General features: G+C 38.6%; 2 protein-coding genes across 2 annotated transcripts in view; both read left to right on the top strand.

Moving 5' to 3' along the window:
• LOC103092368 (uncharacterized) overlaps nucleotides 1–20911 on the top strand; it is a 1666349-nt gene that overhangs the window by 753981 nt on the left and 891457 nt on the right. The gene's annotated exons all lie outside the window — the stretch shown is intronic.
• The window catches only part of LOC107652289 (carcinoembryonic antigen-related cell adhesion molecule 5-like), a 135080-nt gene that overhangs the window by 40214 nt on the left and 73955 nt on the right, over nucleotides 1–20911 (top strand). The window contains exons 2-3 of the mRNA XM_056825347.1: nucleotides 10423–10698; nucleotides 11068–11319. Coding sequence (XP_056681325.1) covers nucleotides 10423–10698; nucleotides 11068–11319 — 528 coding nt within the window. The remainder of the gene's footprint in view (nucleotides 1–10422; nucleotides 10699–11067; nucleotides 11320–20911) is intronic.

Genomic DNA, 20911 nt, shown 5'->3' with positions numbered 1-20911 from the left:
AAAGACTAGCCTTGAGGTAGCATAAAGAATGTTATCCAGCAAAAGAAGAACAAGTAATTCAACAAGAACACTCCTAAACTTGTAGCAATATTCCAACTTCATAACGAGGACAGGCACAAAGATCTAGAGTTCTTGAGAAACGTGGATTCACATTGGTTGAATCCGTGATAACAAGACTTTAACCTACAGTTGTGATTGAGACCTGAAAGAAAAAGGTTATCCATTTCTCTCAGCCTTCATCCTAAAACAATCTATACTGGGGAAGGAAGGGAGAGAGGGTAAACCATGAAGATATTATTTAATAGTTTCGGATATCTCACTAGATATAACAATGTGATCATGTCATCAGTGATGATACATATGCTGATGACATCTAAGAAAAAAGTCCTAGTCATGAAGAGCAACATGAATAGCCCAAGAAGAAGTCAATGACAGACTTGTGAATGAAAGCCTACTGAGAACAAAGGAAAGCACTGGAGAATACTTGCCACTAGAATTCAGAAAAGAGAGCCCTGCACAAGTTGAATTGATTAATGAGTAGCACATCACCTTTAAAGCTGAAGTATATAATACAGTTCCTGAAGATATGCAGCCAATAACACAGTAATATGAAAAGAAAACTTGCATTTGAAAGAGTAGCAGCCACAGAGAAACAAAGCCTCAATGTAAAATATAAAATAGTCTCTGCCTGACATAGTAACAAATCAAAAAGAACTATCTCCAAGAACTATATACAATAGCCATGCAAAAACTACATACAGTAATAAAAAACAATAGCAGTAATCATATGATAAACCTCTTTGATGAAGAAAAAAAATGAAAACTCTACTCTTAGGCATAATGCTTACCGGCATGCATGAAGAAAAACCCAAGTTGACCTAACTTGCAAGCATGAAGAGAAACAAGGGCAAGGCTTACCACCCATGCATGAAGAAAATCACATGTTATCTTACTTGCACACACATAAAATTGATACATTTTGGCACTCACGAAAATTTCATCTTACTTCCATGCAAAAGTAATTTTTTACCCTTATTTGCACACACGTGTAAATCTCACACACATGCATTGTTCGTGTGTTCCTGGGTTCCTGATTATTGCAGCAAATCCTGATTTGGAAGAACACAAGTCTTCAATCAAGTGATGGAACACAGAAGAGTGAAGTGTTGACCAGAGTGGAAGGAAGAGAATTTCTACAAGCAACATGAATGGACATGAAAGGACTTTGGAACTTTGAAATTTGGAACTTTTGGCCATGAAGGTTATGTAAGGAAGCGTCGTACATGTGAACATCACATATATTTGCACGCACATCCTACATAGCAAAGTAAAATATTCCATGGGTTGGGTAAGTATACAACGTACACAGTTACATGACAACAAATGAACACACTGACAAAACTTTCTGTGGGAAATTCAAACAGATAAGGTTTTTCTTTTCTGCATGAGTTTGCACAAAAATCCACAAGGATGTACATATGTACATTTTTATGGACACGTGTAATTACTAAATTAAATAACAAGCTAACTTTTTAGAGTAAGTTCATTAATAGTCTAACTACTAACCATATTGATAGCCTAGAGATTTTGTGTAAGGCTTAAGAAAGTAGACATAGAAGTTCTGAAGTATAGACGTTAGATTGTATTATGATTGTAAGTTAGCATTTGTTAGTTTTAGAAAATTTTCTTAGTGATTATATAGACATTAGGAAATAAGATTTTTGATTATTCAATATGTTATTGACATTGTTGAGATGATTTGGAAATTGTTATTTGCTTTGTTATGGAAAACTACTATGTTCATGTAATTCCCCTACCTAAACCATTTTCCTATGACCCATTCTTAGCTTAGTATTTAGATAGATAGAACAGCTAAGATGAGTTTAGGATTTTGTTATTTGGGGGGGGGGTGGTAAGAGTATATTTCAGATAGCAAGATAGCAAGAGTTAAGATAGATAGATGAAATTATTAAGTTAAGTATCATAGAAAAATGCAAGTTGCATTTTTTTGCTAATAAAAGGGGAGATTGTGGTAGAGGCATGGGGAGAGAGAACTTGTAAACCAAGATGCAAGAAATTGGGGACCTAAACTGCCTGTCAATCAAGAAGGAGTTTCCAAAATGGAATGTTCCCAGGAGTTGGCTGTTGAGCTGACCAGGGGGAGAGGACTGGACTTGGAGTCACACTCTCTCTGAAGGTTGAACCTGGCTGAAAGACCCTGGTGGGGCTGACTTGGTTTTGGGGTTCTCTGGCTTTGGGACAGTTGAAGTTGACAAGAAGGAGAAACTTGGCTTTTGAGTTGGTGGTCTATTTGAGAGCTGAGCTAGCCAGGAGAAACTGAGAGACTTTGAACTTTGTTTTTCTCTGAGGTTGAAGCTGAGAAAGGAGACAAGCCAGGCTGAAGGAGAGATTTTGAACTTTGTTTCTCTCTGGAGTTAAGCTGTGGGACCTTGCTGATTTTGTGAAGAAGAAGAAAAATTTAAAAGCTGTTGTCCTCCATCTCCCTAATTGTCTTAGAGTCACAGTTTGTGACTGGACTACTTTCTCAAACCCTCATTTTAGATTAGGGACATCCTCATCCCTCTCACCTCAGTTTCCCATCCTGTTATCCCAATAAACCCCTTGACTTGAAATAGAAAAGTAAACTTGACTTGAAAAAGGAAAGGAAAAGAATATCTTTATAGTTTACTCAAGGGAGGGGGGGAAGGGAAGAAGCTAAAGGCTTCAAGAAGAACTGGGAGGAGAGGGTTGGAGAAGGAAGGGAGTGAAGGGGGGTGGAGGTTATAAGGATATACTGATCCATCAGCCATCAGTAGGGATCAGTAGGCAAACCCCAGAGTATTCCCCAGTATATATCTAGAGCAGTTCCCCTGTGTCGCATCATCTCTGTGAATCAGCATCCCTCAGCATTTCTCATTTCTACCTCCATTTCAAGTAAGCAGTTTCAGGTTCCTATAGAAGCTCTCTAGTCACAAGCCAGAGGACAGCAGTCATTGCAGAAGAAACAGTTTCCCTCAGTTCACTTTTTCTATTTCAACAAGTAATAGATTCTCTCAGTTTACATATTCTATTTCAAGGTTAACTGTTTCAGTTTGTTCCCCTCCCTAGAATGGAGAATTCTCTGTAACACAATTCTAAATATAAAATATATGTAATTTACTGTTAACCCCTTTGTAAATTATCAAAATCAAAATATTCTGTTACATTGTCCTTATTTGTACCTCCCCTATGATTGCACTGAAGAACATATCATTGTAAAAAATCCCATAGACAGCCTTTTGTTCCTTTTTTGGTTTTGTTAATTGTCACACAGAGATGATGGATGGACTTCATCAATCTGGTTCCAACCTGTATAATAATTTTGGAGAATTTAATTATCTAATAATCTCAATTGATTTTAACAGGTCTTCTAAAGTGATTTTCAGATAACTGGGAGCATCCCTATGTCTGACTGATCATTTCCTTGCCTCTGAGTTGTTCATAACAAGAGGTAAGGGTCCATTTGTAGTTGAAGTAGAGTGAAATGGTATTGCTGTCTTTTCCCATCTCTGCATTTATTGAAAATGTAATGGGTGACATATCTGAAGTGATTTTCACTATTTATTTTTTTATATTATTTAGTCCTTGGATCTACATGAAAATGATTGAAACATATTTGAGGCAGTTCTGTTACACTGTTACAGTCTCATATCAAGAGGGAAGGAGATGCCCAGTGGCTTAGTTACCCTGTGATATGTTATGATTTCATCCAGGAGGTGGGAATGCTTTTTCCTGTGAAGCCAAGTAGCTTCAAAATGGGTTTGTTATATTTGTACCTCTTCAGCTTATTCTACCCTGCCACCAGAATAATCTAGATTCTTGTTGACATTTTTGGACACATGAGGTTTTCATCAAGGATACCGAGGTTTTCTGGTTTCTTTCCTAACACATTTTGGAATGATGGTAATAATAGACTTTGCTAAAAATGTCTCATCCAAGGTTGAAAGATTGATTAAATCTGTAGAACTTGTGACAAATATTCATGATTTCAAAGATTTTTTACATGTCACACAGCAAGTAATGTGACTCTTAATGATAGTGGGTTTGTTTGCTATTGTCATTAAATGGGCTCTTTTAATTTTGAGGATTTTGATACTTCTTAGAATATGTATTAGTTGATGTATTACTGTTTTTAAAAGGCTTTTACCTGGTAAAAAATTCATGTACACTCATATTGTGGATCCTTGCCAAGATAAGAGGGATATAAATCTCATTTTTGAGTGAGCACCTTTTGTGTTGTTCCTCTGATTGACTAATGCATTGTCACATGGACTGTGAATTAAGAAATTATTATTTTTTATGATTTTTTTGATTTACAATAAGATATTTTATTTTTTCCTTTCTTTTTTCCTACCCTTGTTAATACTCGAAGCACATAAAGTCAGTATTAATGTTTTTTTTTTATTTAAAGGACAAGTTTATAGTATAAGTTTACAGCATCTATTAGCCCTAATAACTCTGCATACCCAAAAGCTTTAGACTATGGAAACCTGCCATAAGTTGATAAATGTCATGAGACTGTGTTAAATGATTAGGTCTCATTCCAGGAGAAGGGAACAAAGAGCCACCATACAGTGCCAAGTAGCATGAGATCAAAAAGCACCAAACCAATTCAGGGAAGATTATTACAAAAGAACTTGAACCGGTGTGAGAATTGAGGTTGAGGCACTTGACATATATTAAGATGCAGGACTCCTTGTACCACACTCCTTGTGCAATATTCTGAGTCAAGTACCCCAGTTTGGCTATCATAGTGGCTCCCCCTATCCCTGAAAGTGAAGGTATAATCAGACCAGGGAATGATTTTTCCCATTTGCTGCTGAAACTTAGTATATTCTGTATTATAGCTTGGCAATTTTCTGTAGTCCTGTCTTCAAATGGGTAAAGTGCTCTATTGGATTATTAGACATAAGTCACTTTAATTGGATCTTGCTACTGATTCAAGGACCTATTACGGGTTTCATTTTTTTTACTCAGAATTTTCTACATGTAAGATGTTTATTGTTTATTGATTTTGTACTTATTGTTTTTATACAGAATTTAATTTTTGCTTCTTATTAGGGATTTTGTAGGGGTTTGTTTTTTTCTTTTGAAAATTGTTTCACATACCTCATAACTCAGCCATGTATCTCAGGGTAATTCTGGTGTTTATCAACACCTCCTCAGGGGGATTGTGTAAATAACCTAAAATCCAAGATTTAAAGTTTTTTGGAGAAATTTCAGGAAAAGAAACTTGTCAACATCCTGAATCAAGAAAGTGGATCCTTTTGGAGAAGGTACTGTAAAGATGCCTGAAGAAGCCACACACTGCATCAAAAGATCCAGAATGAATTTTGGGATATAATGAACCAAACTGAAGGGGGTTGAACATACTTATTCTGAATGTAAACTCTTATGCCAAAGCGGACTGCTGCCTAATTGGCATTTTGTCAATGTGTCTATCAATCAGTTTTTGTAGTTTTCCTCTCATATTTCCCTCTTATCTGTAACTATTATAACTTCCTCTTAGAAAATTCAATATTGTATGTACTCTTAGCTAGAAGATATGTAAAGGTGTAAAATAGTTGTGTTTAAATGATCCATTGTGGGGACTGGTCTCCTAAAGGATCACAGGGGGAATGATGTCAAGGGAAGTTCATTCTCTTCCCTTCCTGGAGGACCAGCTGGTTTGTCCACATTTGAAAAACACCACGTCATGGAATGTCAATAAAAGAAAGGGGGAAGGAATTGACCATGGCTTGTAACGAGGACTCTGGGAGAGAGGAGAGAGGTAAAGGAAGATAAAGTTTAATGGAAAATAGGCTACACGTGGTCTGAGAACTTAGAGTAAATGATGAGATTTAAATATGTGCTGATCTACTATTACTAGTAATAAACTTCATGAAAAACAATAACTGTTAGATATATAATTTTAATTATTACACTATTCAGATCTGTTCTTTTCATTAGGAATGTGTGAAAGTTCTCTCACTAAAAATCCAGTATCTGTGCCAAGATGACCCAAAAAATTGGGTTACAAAGAGATAGATACCACTGAACAACAAAAACAAAAGCATTTCTATTACAATACTGACAAATATTAGATAATAGAGGTGCAAAAAGGACTCTTTCCTTCACCCTTAAATGTATCAGGAATGCTTTCTATTCCATTTAATCTCAATTATAGATAGTGCTTGCTTTTCTTTCAGATACATACTACTTATGATGAGAAAAGCTCCACTGATTCCTGCATTTTTCTGGTATTTTTCACAGGAATGGCTTTTATATTTTGACAAATGCTTTTTCTGCACCAATGAATATAATAACATGATTATTATTAGTAGTAGTAGTATTAGTATAGTCAAATATGGTTTTTCAAATATTGAACTAGCCCTATATTCTAGATATAAATTCCACCTGGTTATAGTGTATGATCTTTGTGATATATCTGATCATCTCAAAGCTAGTATTTTATTTAAAATATTTATGTCAAAGTTCATTAGGGGAATGTCTAGTTTTCTTCTCTGCATGTGCTTTCCCTGGTTTGGGTATCAAAACCATATTTGGGTCACAAAAGGAATTAGGTGGGATTCTTTCTTTATATATTAAAAAAAAAACCTTCCCTTCCCTCTTAGAATCAATACCAAGTATTGGTTCAAAGGTAGATGAGAAGTAAAGGCTAGACAATAGGAGTTAATGACTTGCCAGGGTCACACAGCCACAAAGTGTCTGAAGCCATATCTGAACCCTGGTCCTCCTGAATCTAGCTCCTGCTATCCAATAAGCACCTCACTGCCCCTCGTTGCCTATATTTTTAAGATTTCTTATATAGCATTGAGATTAATTTTTCCTTTACTGTTGTAATTCACTAGTAAATCAATCTGATCCTGGGGATTTTTTCAAAACAATCTCATTTGTGGTTCTTCAATGTCTTTTTCTAAGATCAAGTTATATAAGTATTCTATTTCTAATTCTGTGAATCTGAGCAATTCATCTTTTGATAAGTATTCATCAATTTCACTTATATTTCAGTTTTGCTAGCACATCATTGGTCAAAATAAGTCCTCAGAATTTTTTTTAAATTTCAACTTCATTGCTAACTCATTCATTCTTTCCCTTTTTTGATATTAATAATTCTGTTTTCTTATTTATTTAAACAAATTAACCAATGGTTTATCTATTTCATTGTTTTTTATTTAAAAAAAACAGATCCTGGTTTTATTTAATATTTTTACTTTTAATTTTATTGAACTCTCTTGATTTCCAGGATTTACATGGTTGTGTTTAATTGGACATTTTCTGATCTTTCAAGGAAACTGAAATCAGTTGTATCCACAGACAGTCTTACAGAGGCTAAGTATGCCCTAGATAACATTAGGTGTCACTGATACTCTCTGAAACTTCTTAGAGTAATGAGCCAGAGTCCTTCCTGTCCTGGTAGTATTATCCAGAGGACATAAGAAGCCCTATAGCAATAGATCTGAGGCCAGGGATGATTGAGCCAGGCTGATTTGCATCTGATCACAGTGGGGCAAATATTGGAGCCCATACTCACCCATGAAGGGATTGGTTTGGATGTGAGCCTGTTTAAGGGTCTGAGCACTGTTGTAGAATCAGTTCATGAATCCTAATCAGTTGAGTTCTCCAAGGCATCCCAACTCATTCTTGCATCAGAAATGAGCAGGTAGTCAAGTTCATTAAAACTGGATCCTGTTTGGTCTTGTAAGGATAATTTAGGGTTGTGACCTATTATAAGTTTGATTTTTGGTCACCAGGTGATATCCCAAATAAAATAACCAAGTCAGTTTGGAAATATATGGTGGTTTAATCAATATATAGGGAAGAAATCAAGGAAAGAGAGAGGGAAAAGTAAAGGATTTCTCTCACCTGGTCTGTGCCAGACTGAGTTCAAAGTCCTTAGCCATGAGGCTTTTGAAGATTAGAGGCTTTCTCTAAGAGGATAGTGTTTGGAAGGTAAAGGAGAGAAAAATCAGCCTAAACTCTGAGAGATCTCAGAGAAGAGCCTCACCTGAGCTAGGATACTAGACTTCTTCCAGTATGGTATCAAGGGAAACTCACCGCTAAATCCAGATAATAGCAGCAGCCACGCCAAGATGCTGATATGCTGCTGCCAGCCACCTCTCCTCCATCAAAGAGGCTGGAGAGAGGAAGTGATTCAAAATATATAGACGGTTTTACATCATGTTCCTGCATCTCACATGTACTAATAATATCTTAGGCTTGACTTAGGACAGCCCAGGGGTCTGTCAGTTGTTTCTGATTTGTCATTTGCTAGCACGTGTCTGTTATAGGCCATCCTCCTAAATACTTAATCCTTAAGTATGGTGTAGACATTCCTAATTTTGTTAGACTAAGTAGATGGAGTAATCTAAAGTTCACAATCCCCTGATTTTTGTTAGACTAAGTAGGGTGGAGTAGTCTAATGTTCAAGCCTATGGAGTCAAGGAAAGCCACTGGGGCTGTTTCCTTGAGATACAGCTTGCTGACTGCTGTCCTCCATGTCTGTTTGAATTCATCTCCAGCCTGCCCTCTCCCTGTTCCCTTTGCTTCCTCTCCATTTATTCCCTCTCTGTCTTTCTAGATCTTATCTATTTTTTGGGGAGGCTACAAAGGTCTAGATCTTATACCTCTTCTAAAAAAATAAGAGAAATAACTCTTTCCTATGGAAAAAATGTTGAAAATAAAAGGAGCAGCAATGAATAACCCAGAAAAGAAGAGCAATGAGATATCCAGGGTAGTAAATACTGTGAAAGGCAAGCTTGGGGAAGGAAGGGAGACCAGGGCCCTAAAGAAGGTCAAGGAATTGAGGAATCATCTTGATTTCTCTCCCACATTTTGGGAGAAAGACTAGGAGAAAGGAGTCAGAGGCAACACAATCCTACTCTCCAATCTTTATGATAATAAAAATAGTAGAGTACCAAATCAGAATCATGATGATTCCAATCATTATCCCAGCCCCTTCTGAAAAAGATGTCATTACCTCCTCTGAAGTTTTGATTTGTGGGGTCAACTGGGTAGCTCAGTGGATTGAGAGCCAAGCCTAGAGACAGGAATTCCTTGATTCAAATCTTGCCTCAGACACTTCCTACCTGTGTGACCCTGAGCTAGTTACTTAACTCCCATTGCCTAGCTCTTCTGCCTTGGAACCAATGCATAGTATTGATTCTAATGCAGAAGGTAAGGGTTTTTTTTTTTTACGAATTGAGCTGTGATAGAGAGACAAGAGAAAAAAAGGGAGCCTGAATGTTGCTCTTAGGAGAAAAGAGATTAACACATTAGGAAATAGTCTTTACCTGGTCACTATAAGTGAAAACTCTACTAAAATAACAAGAAGAAAGGTTAAGGAAGCTGAAATATTTCTAATTTATTCCTACCACATTGGAAATTAATCTGAAGACAGTTGGCTAAGGATGACACAAGAAGGAAGTCTTGAGAGCCTACTGGATGTTCCCCAGTGATTGTTCTGGGACACACACCTCTCTCAGTGGCAAGACCTACCTGCTAACTAGAGATAAGAAATGGGCTCTCCTTGGGCCATGAAGTCTCAGGTAAAATTAGTCCCCATTGGCTTAACTTGCCAGAAATGAGATCATATTTGCTCTTCAAGAAGATCACCTTCAATATTCTCATTCTCATTTTGTAGGGCAGGAAACTGCTAAGGAAAGGGAAAAGCCCAAATCAGGGAATTCCAGAATCTTCTATAAAGGGTATGAACTACCTCCTGGGGGCAAAACACAGTTTTAGGCACTAGAGATGTTGTTATGGTTTCAAAATAGACTTGAACCAGGTCTCACCTGACTCCCAGCCAGAGGCTCTTCCTTTTGTACCCTGCTACTAAGTGATCTATTTCCACTCTCTGCCTTTCCTTTTCTTTCCTCTTCAGAGTTAAAGTAATGTTTCCCTTTCTGAACATAATCTCTCTCTGGCCTGTCCCTAGCCCATCCTCTCCAGTTTCTCCCAATATCCTTAACAAGCCATGAAAGTAAGTAACCCTAGCTTTTTGAGGTCCAGACTAAGGAAACAAACTCTTGGTTGTCCTGCCAAGCTAGAAGGGACTCAAATCCAAACCCAGGTGCTGGATGAAGGGGTCTGTCATCCCTGGACCAGTTTGCCTCAGCTCAGCAAGACTGAGAGCACCAGGAGCTTGGGTTCCATGTGAATGTCTTTGTCAGCCACAGGAAGTGAAGATGAACTTATCCTAAGGCCTGGAGGAGTTGAGATCTACAACAGAGAAAGGGGTGTCTTTGCCATTGAAATCACAGGTTCTTGGTGTCTGGCCTCCAGCCTGCCAAGGTCTTAGACAGACCACTTCTGAACCAGTTATTTGGTTATAAGGTAAGAAAAAGAACCAACACAGTCATTTTCTGTCTATTCTCTACACAGCGCCACTGTCCAAACCTACCATTGTCACCTCCAACATTACTGCAGTGGAGACCAAGGACTTCTCATTCACATGCCAGGCTACAGGTCAAATTCACACTTACCGGTGGTTCATAAATGGACTTGCCCCATCTGGTAGCAGGATACAGCTGTCCCCGGATAAGAGGACACTCACTATCCGCAATCTCATAAGAACGGAAAACAAAGGACCCTATGAGTGTGAAATCCAGAACCCATTTTATAGCAATAGGAGTGATCCATTCACACTGGACGTTGCCTGTGAGTAAATTGCTTCTCCTATATGGTGCATGCTTATAGACTGGTGGTGTGTTCCCAGAGGTCCAGCTAATTCAGTCACTTCTCTGAGAAATAAAGATCAAGACTCTGAGTTTCCCAAGCCCCTTAACTTTTCTGGAGTACAGATTGGCTTTGTCATGCTCTCTGGTGGAGGGTGGCCAGCCAGGGTGCTGAACTGAAGAAATCCCTAAGATCTTCTAAGTTCAGATCTAAAGTAGAGGATGAGTTGTGAATTTCTCAGCTCAAAGGAGGATCAGGGAAACACAGTTGTCCCTGGTGATGGGTTCCAGAATAGGAGATGCCCCTTCTTTCTGCCATAATCTCAATATGTAATCCTTCTCTTTCCTCTAGATGGACCAGATACTGCCACGATTGTCCGTACAGTTGATGAGTACCCTATTGGGGCAAATATTACCTTGAGCTGTTCTTCTAAATCAAACCCACCAGTCCAATTCACTTGGTTACACAATGGGCAACCTGTCAGCAACTCTGCCACATTTTCTTTTACTGCATCCCTGAGTCTTGCTGGAACTTATACCTGTAGTGCGGCCAACTCATTCACTGGTTTGATGCGCACCGCAACCAAGAATGTTATAATCTATGGTGAGTAGCTGGATTGGGCCCCCAACTTTATGTTCGCTCTCTCCTTCCCTGCCATGAGAGAAACAGAGGTAAGTGACATTTTACCCTCTTGGTGCCATGGCACAATGTTTTTTGGTAGAAGGATCCCTGAGTTCAGAATCATAAAACTGGGGTAGAATCCTTCCTTTCCTGTCTACTGTGTAGTAAGTGTGTCTCTTCCTTTCTCAGCCTCAGTTTCTTCACCTGGAAAAATGGATAATCTTTTGCACTTCTGGTCACAGCAGGTTAAGATGGAGAAGCTCCCATCCTTGAGGCTAACCTTCAATGTCTCAATTAGCCAGGAAGGTGACCCGAGGTCTCATATACAAGCTATGACTAGAGAGACCCCAGGAGGCTGGTGGGAAGGAGTGAGGGAGGAAGAAGAAGAGAGAGACAGAGAGAGGCAGAGAGACATACCAGGAGAAGTTCCTTGATCTAACCTTATTAGCAGTTTTCTCCACCCACTATCTCTCCCCCATCACATCTCATAGTTTCTCATGGATCATAGTTCCTCAGTTTGCCTGGCAACAACCAAGGGGGCAGTTCCTGTGGGGTCAGTTTCCCCTCTACTTGGTTTCAACTTCATTTCTCTGAGGGTTTGTCAATACCTGCACATCTCAATGGTAAACGACCTACAGGTCACTGATTGATGATATCAAACAAACACACATAATCCGGAGGGAAAGTCCTTTTAACACTAAGTATCTCTTTATCTTTCCTCTACTTTTCCCTTATTTTACCAATCCTCCTCCTCCTACTACTTTCATCTAATAAAGTTATTAAGCTCCAAACACCCTCATAAATTAAAATATTACATAACCTAGTGAGAAACTATGTGAAGGGAAAAAACTTGAGACATATCCAGACTCCTTAGATTAGCTGAATAGGAGAATAATAGTGCATATGGCTGACAGATTAACTTTGAGTTAGTTGTAAGTCAGAGATGAGGCTTGATGAGGTAGGGGGAAAGAAACCTTGGTGCCTGGGAAGAAATCTTGAAACTTAAGAAGCTCCAAAGACAAGACTTTTAACTGTTCTCTTAAGTATCCTTTTTTTTTTTTAATTTTCTTTTTTCTATTTTCCTTTTAAACATTATTATATTTGTTCATTTTCAAACATTATTCATTGGAAAAAAAGGATCACTTTCTTTTCCTCCCACCATCCCTTCCATAGCTGACACGCAATTCCACTAGGTATCACATGTCCTTGATCCAAACTCATTTCCATGTCGTTGGTATTTGCATTAGGGTGTTCATTTAGAGTCTCTCCTCAATCATATCCCCTCAACTCCGGTAGTCAAGTAATCGCCTTTCCTATGTGTTTTTACTCCCACAATTTCTCCTCTGTTTGTGGATAGTGTTTTTTCTCAGATCCCTGCAGATTGTTCAGGGACATTGCAATGGCACTAATGGAGAATTCCATTATGAACAATTGTACCACAGTGTATCAGTCTCTGTGTAGAATATTCTCCTGGTTCTGCTCCTTTCGCTCTGCATCACTTCCTGGAGGTTGTTCCAGTTTCCATGGAATTCCTCCACTTTATTATTCCTTTTAGCACAATAGTATTCCATCACCAACATATACCACAATTTGTTCAGCCATTCCCCAATTGAAGGGCATGCCCACATTTTGCAATTTTTTGCCCCCACAAAGAGGGCAGCTATGAATATTCTTGTACAAGTCTTTTTTCCTTATTATCTCTTTGGGGTATAAATCCAGCAGTGCTATGGCTGGATCAAAGGTCAGGGAGTCTTTATTGCCCTTTGGGCATAGTTTGACCTCCAGAATGGTTGGATCAATTCACAGCTCCAGCAGCAATGAATTAATGTCCGGAATTTGCAACATCCCCTCCAGAATTCATTACTTTCCATAGCTGACATGTTAGCCAATCTGCTAGGTGTGAGGTGAAACCTCAGAGTTGTTTTGATTTGCATCTCTCTGATTATAAGAGATGTAGAGCACTTTTTCATGTGCTTATTAATAGTTTTGATTTCTTTGGCTGAGAACTGCCTGTTCATGTCCCTTGCCCATTTATCAATTGGAGAATGGCTTGATATTTTTACAATCGATCTTTGAAAATTTGAGTAATTAAACTTTTATCAGAGGTTTTTGTTATGAATATTGTTTCCCAATTTGTTGCTTCCCTTCTGATTTAGTTACATTGGTTTTGTTTGTACAAAAATTTTTAATTTGACGTAGTCAAAATTATTTATTTTACATTTTGTGACTCTTTCTAAGTCTTGCTTGTTCCCCTAATTTACTTATAGTTTCCTTCTTTATGTTCAAGTCATTCACCCATTCTGAGTTTATCTTGGTGTAGGGTGTGACGTGTTGATCCAAACCTAATCTCTCCCACATGGTCTTCCAATTTTCCCAGCAGTTTTTATCAAATAGTGGATTTTTGTCCCAAAAGCTGGAGTCTATGGGTTTGTCATAGACTGTCTTGCTGAGGTGACTTACCACAAGTTTATTCCACTCATCCTCCTTTCTGTATCTTAGCCAGTACCAAATTGTTTTGATGACAACTGCTTTATAATATAGTTTGAGATCTGGGACTGCAAGGCCACTTTCCTTTTTATTTTTTTCCATTATTTCCCTGGATATCCTTGATCATTTGTGCTTCCAAATGAACATTGTTATGGTTTTTTCTAAATCAGAGAAGAAAATTTTTGGTAGTTCAATGGGTATGGCACTAAATAGATAAATAAGTTTGGGTAGGATGGTCATTTTTATTATATTATCTCATCCCTCCCATGAGCAGTTAATGTTTTTCCAATTGCTCAAGTCTAGTTTTAATTGTGTGGAGAGTGTTTTGTAGTGTTCAAATAGTCCCTGTGTTTGTCTCAGCAGATAGATTCCTAAGTGTTTTATATTGTCTAAGGTGATTTTGAATGGAACTTCTCTTTCTAATTCTCACTGCTGAGATGTGTTGGAGATATATAGAAATGCTGATGATTTATTTGGGTTTATTTTGTATCCTGCAACTTTGCTAAAGTTGTTGATTATTTCGATTAGCTTTTAGGTTGAATCTCTAGGATTCTTTAAGTAGACCATCATGTCATCTGCAAAGAATGACAGCTTGGTCTCCTCATAACCAATTTTAATACCTTCAATTTCTTTTTCTTCTCTAATTGCTACTGGTAGTGTTTCTAGTACAATGTTAAATAATAGAGGCGATAATGGGCATCCTTGTTTCATTCCTGATCTTATTGGGAATGCATCTAGTTTATCCCCATTGCAGATGATGTTGGCTGATAGTTTTAGATATAAAATGCTTATTATTTTTCAGAAAGACACTTCTATTCCTATGCTTTCTAGTGTTTTTGTTTTTTTTTAGTTTACTTTATCTTTATTATTCTTTTAAAAAAAACATTATTTTATTTGGTCATTTCCAAACATTATTCATTGGAAACAAAAATCATTTTCTTTTCCTCCCCACCCCTCCCACCACCTCTCCCATAGCCAACGCATGATTCCACTGGGTATCACATGTGTTCTTGACTCGAACCCTTTGCCGTGTTGTTGGTATTTGCACTAGAGTGTTCATTTAGAGTCTTTCCTCAGTCATATCCCCTCAGCCCTGTAGTCCAGCAGTTGCTTTTCTTCGGTGTTTTTACTCTCACAGTTTATCCTCTGCTTGTGAATAGTGTTTTTTATATCCCTGCAGATTGTTCAGGGACATTGCATTGTCCCTAATGGAGAAGTTCATTACCTTAGATTGTACCACAGTATATCAGTCTCTGTGAATAATGACTTTCTGGTTCTTCTCCTTTCGCTCTGCATCACTTCCTGGAGGTGGTTCCAGTTTCTATGGAATTCCTCCACTTTATTTTTCCTTTGAGCACAATAGTATTCCATCACCAACATTTACCACAATTTGTTCAGCCATTCCCCAATTGAAGGGCATCCCCTCATTTTCCAATTTTTTGGCACCACAAAGAGTGCAGCTATGAATATTCTTGTACAAGTTTTTTTTTTTTCCTTATTATCCCTTTTGGGTACAAACCCAGCAGTGCTATGGCTGGATCAAAGGGCAAACAGTCTTTTATCGCCCTTTGGGTATAGTTCCAAATTGCCCTCTAGAATGGTTGGATCAATTCACAACTCCACCAGCTATGAATTAGTGTCCCTACTTTGCTGCATCCCCTCCAGCATTCATTACTTTCCATAGCTGTCATGTTAGCCAATCTGCTAGGTGTGAGGTGAAACCTCAGAGTTGTTTTGATTTGCATCTCTCTGATTATAAGAGATGTAGAGCACTTTTTCATGTGCTTATTAATAGTTTTGATTTCTTTGGCTGAGAACTGCCTGTTCATGTCCCTTGCCCATTTATCAATTGGAGAATGGCTTGATGTTTTGTACAATTGATTTACCTCTTTGTAAACTTGAATAATTAAACCTTTGTCAGAGATTTTTATGAAGATTGCTTCCCAATTTGTTGCTTTCCTTCTGATTTTAGTTACATTGGTTTTGTTTATACAAAAACTTTTTAATTTGATGGAGTCCAAATTATTTATTTTACATTTTGTGACTCTTTCTAAGTGTTGATTGGTTTTAAAATCTTTCCCTTTCCAAAGGTCTGGAATGTATACTATTCTGTGTTTGCCTAATTTTCTTATAGTTTCCTTCTTTATGTTCAAGTCATTCACCCATTTTGAATTTATCTTGGTGTAGGGTGTGAGGTGTTGATCTTAACCTAATCTTTCCCACATTGTCCTCCAATTTTCGCAGTTTTTATGAAATAGTGTATTTTTATCCCAAAAGCTGGGTTCTCATGGTTTGTCTTATACTGTCCTGCTGAGGTCCCTTACCCCGAGTCTATTCCACTGATCCTCCTTTTGGTCTCTTAGCCAGTACCAAATTGTTTTGATGACCACTGCTTTATAATATAGTCTGAGATCTGGGACTGCAAGGCCCCCTTCCTTTGTGTTTTTTTTTTCATTATTTCCCTGTATATCCTTGATCCTTTATTCTTCCAAATGAACTTTGTTATGTTTTTTTCCTAAATCAGTAAAAAATTTTTTGGTAGTTCAATGGGTATGGCACTAAATAGATAAATGAGTTTGGGTAGGATGGTCATTTTTATTATATTGGCTCGTCCTACCCATGAGCAGTGAATGTTCTTCCAATTTTTCAAGTCTAGTTTTAGTTATGTGGAGAGTGTTTTGTAGTTGTGTTCATATAGTTCATATAGTGATTTTGAATGGGATTTCTCTTTCTAGTTCTTGCTGCTGAGCTGTGTTGGAAATATATAGAAATGCTGATGACTTATTTGGGTTTATTTTGTATCCTGCAACCTTGCTAAAGTTGTTGATTATTTCAATTAACTTTTTGGTTGAATCTCTAGGATTCTTTAAGTAGACCATCATGTCATCCAAAAAGAGTGATAACTTGGTCTCCTCCTTTCCTATTTTGATGCCTTCAATTTCTTTTTCTTTTCTAATTGCTACTGCTAGTGTTTCTAGTACAATGTCAAATAGTATAGGTGATAATGGGCATCCTTGTTTCACTCCTGATCTTATTGGTAATGCATCTAGTTTATCCCCATTGCAGATGATATTAGCTGTTGGTTTTAGATATATACTGTTTATTATTTTTAGGAACGACCCTTCTATTCCTATGCTTTCTAGTGTTTTTAATAGGAATGTGTGTTGTATTTTATCAAAGGTTTTTTTCTGTGGCTATTGTTATAATCATGTGATTTTTGTTGGTTTGCTTGTTGATGTGGTCAATTATGTGGATGGTTTTCCTAATATTGAACCAACCCTGCATCCCTGGTATAAACCCTACATGATCATAGTGAATGACCCTCCTAATCATTTGCTTGAGTCTTTTTGGTACTATCCTGTTAAAGATTTTTGCATCTACATTTATTAGGGACATTGGTCTGTAGTTTTCTTTCTCCATTTTTGACATTCCTGGCTTTGGAATCAGTACCACATTTGTGTCATAAAAGGAATATGGTAGAATTCCCTCTTTGCTTATTATGTCATATAGTTTGTATAGTATTGGGATTAGCTATTCTTTGAATGTTTGATTGAATTCACTTGTGAATCCATCAGGCCCTGGGGATTTTTTTAGGGAGTTCCTTGATGGCCTGTTGGATTTCTTTTTCTGTTTATGTTTTCTTCTAATTTCTTTGTCTTTTGGCTTTGCTTTATTAATTCTTGCTGTTTTGCAAGATCATTGTCTTCCAGTTGCCTAATTCTGGTCTTTAAAGACTGGTTTTCCTTTTAAGTTTGGTCTATCCTGCTTTTTGAAGCTTCCAGCTGTACATCCAATTGGGAGTTCTTGTTCCTCAGATTGTTGTATTCTCTTTGCATTATTTCCCATTTTTCCTGCCAGAAGGCCTCCATCTTTTTGATAACCTCCAATTTCAATTCCTTGAGAGATTGTGGACAATTTCCATTTCTTTTGGAAGCTTTTGGAGGATTTATTTGGGTTTCCTCTTCTGTTGTTTCCTCTGTAGTCTGTATTTTTCCTCCATAAAAACTATCCAAAGTCAACCCCTTCTTCTTGCTTTTCTTGATGTTGGGAAGTTGTTCCTGGGCACTGTTTGCCATCTCAATGGTTTTTCCTTCCCTTTCCAGTCAGAAATCTGAATGAGGAGGGCTGGAACTCTGTGTATGTATCTAATGATCAAGGCATTTTGCCTTGGGCAAGCTCTCAATTCTCCGCACCTGGGCTATCTTCCGGGGGGGAAGGGGGGCGCCCTAGGTCTGCATTCCCCTGCCTGCCAGGGTTTTGGGTGTTACTGCCCTCAGGGTTAAGTACTTGGTGGTCTTAGTCAGCTCTCAATACCTGGGGCTTCCCGTTGCTCTCTCCTGGTGTGCCCCTCCTTCACTCTTTGGTTCTGGCGTGTGCTGATTTTAACTCTGGCTCCGCAGGTATGGTGGGGGAGGGTAGGTCAGCTCAAGTTTGAGTGGGAGCTTTTTCGTTCCCTTATAATGTGGAAATGCCCGAATCCCACATACTTCCAGTTCTGCACCGTACTGTAGAGTCTCTCTGTTCTTATGAGGATCGTTTTTGGGGGGTCTTTTGGGGTCATCTGTATTGTTGGGTCTGAGGAGGTGAATTGAGCCATGTCCAATCTGCCACCATGCATACCCGTTTTTTCCTCCCTTATTTCTTAAGGAGCTTAGTTGCTGTGATTGAGACCTCAGGCAAATCATGTCTGATATTTATTCAGGGTCAATAACATAACCTTACATAGTACAAATCCTCAGTATCCCACCTCTGTAAGTAAAGGCATAGACCAACAGATTTAGCACCTACTGGGTTCTCCTGGTGGCCCCATTGCTTTGAAAGACTCCTCCAATCTCCATTTTTGTGCCTTTTCCCCTTTAGAGCCTTTGACTTCCATGGACCAGGTTTCTCTTTTACCTAACTTTCAAAAGGGACTTGGGATTTTCCCCTCCCAGCTCTAGAAAGAGAGAAAGATTCTATTCTGATCCAAAGAGGGGAAAAAGCCATCCATCCCAACCTGACCAAGTCAGACTTGCAGCAGAGAACTTGTTTCCCAGGAGTCACATTCTCACTCTTACTTTTTCCCCTTGTTTTTGGCATTGTATGTGAGATGCAGGTGGTTCCTTTGGTGAGCTTTCCTGTGGCAATTCTGGGATCCTCATTCCCACATGAAGAGTTTATGTAGTGGGGAAAATCTGAAATAGGCTAACAAGACAACTCTCCATGCCAGTCATCTAGTGCTAAGGTTGCTGGACTGTGCAGGAATTGGAACACTGAAAAAGCATTTCCTTCTGAGGATGGTGGTAACTCTCCAGTTCTGAGGTCTCTCCCACAGCTTTCTCCTTCTCTTGCTTTCTCTTTTCCTAGCAACAAGGAGAAAAGACTCCATGGATAGAGGGGCCAGGACTAGAGACAGGAAGAACTGGCTTCAAATCTTTCCTTAGAAATGTCCTATCTCTATTACCCTGGGCATGTCACTTACCCCCAATTCCCTAGCCCATACTGCTCTTCTGCTTTAAATTTTAATATCTATTTTAAAACAGAAGTTAAGATATTGTTGTTGGTTTTTTTATTTTAATGTGAGAGTCCTGGGCCCTAGAGCAAGAAATGAGGAAGAGGATGATGTGGACTCCCTCTACCCACTGCACAGTATGGATATTCTGCATTTGTTTTTTTTTTTTTCTCCATAAAAATTTTCCAGGGTCAAGAGGTTTTTATGCTGTTGCTTACTCCTTTGGCCCTTGGAAAATTGGAATTCTTGCCTGTTGGCTGTCACTTCTTTCTTAGACTCTGTCTCAATGGTTTTGCCTTGGGACTATCTTTCCTTCCCTTTCAGAGGCTTGAGTGAGGGCAGGTAGATCTGTGATTTTTTTTTTAATGTGTAGCTCCTGCTTCAAAGCATTTTGCCCTGAGGCTATCTTCCTCAGCTGTTACCTCTTGGATTTTCAACTGCACAATGTGTTCTGTCCCTAATTCTGCTTTGGCTACTCCTTTGCAGCCCCTGCTGCAAAGACAGTATCATTTAGCTTTGAGTCTCATTGCCAAGGCCAGGCACAACCCTCAGGGGTATGTCTGTGGTGCTTTGAGTCAGCCCCTGAACTTTGGAGATTTTCTTGGCCTTGGCTTTAACTGGCTCAGTAGGTGGTTGGGGGGAGAGGTGGTAAACTTGTGCTTTGATTTGCACAGTTTCTCCCCCTTATAGCAGGAGAATCCTTACTCACTGCCCCTTTTCACACTGTGTCCAGTGGGGGAAGCCCTTTATTCATTTGGTTCTGATTTTTGGCCTTTTGAGATGCTTTTTAATGATTAGTTGGAAGGAGATCCAGAGAAGCCCCTGCTACTATGCTGCCAACTTGTCTCTACCCTTGTTGTTTTCTCACTCCTACCCCTCTGCTTCCCCATGTCATTCCTACTTTGATGGCTCACCTAATGAGGTCAGCTTTATCCCTTTCTGTCAGGGAACCTATTGGCCCAAATTGGGCAATCTTGTAGGCACAGAGAAATGAGATGATACTAATTATAAGAGTTTCCAGATACCCAGAACTTTTAAGTCTACTAAGTAATATAGGATCTCATTGGGTTCCAAAGCACAACCATTATCTTCATTTGACTGATAAGGAAACTGAGGCTGATAAGTAACACTGAACTAGCACCAAGCCTCATCCATTCCCCACCTCCCATATCACTGATCCTCTTCTTATCCGTCCACAGATGTATTCATTCATTCATCTTATTGACCTGGGCCACACAAGCCATTCACCTCTATCACACAATATTTATCACCCACTTGCTCATACAAGATACCTAGGCTCTGGACTAGAGATACAGAACAATGGCTACAGTCCCTGCCCCTCTCCAGGAGTATGTCCCAAACAAGAGGAGCCAAAGGGAGAATATGACTGAGATAGACAGTATGGTTTAGAATCACAAAATTTCCCTTTCAGAAAAGTTAAACTTACTCAGTTATTTCAGACATGCCTGTGTCTTCATGACCCTATTTGGTATTTCTTGACAAAAGTACTTAAGTGGTTTCCCTTCTTCGGTTTATTTTACAGATGATAAAAATGAGGCAAACAGGATTAATTGACTACTTCCTTTGAAAACCAAG

The sequence above is a fragment of the Monodelphis domestica genome, chromosome 4, assembly GCF_027887165.1.
Source record: "Monodelphis domestica isolate mMonDom1 chromosome 4, mMonDom1.pri, whole genome shotgun sequence".
NCBI lineage: Eukaryota > Metazoa > Chordata > Mammalia > Didelphimorphia > Didelphidae > Monodelphis > Monodelphis domestica.
The sequence above is the reverse complement of the archived record's forward strand: the minus strand, read 5'-3'. Positions and strand labels throughout refer to the sequence as shown.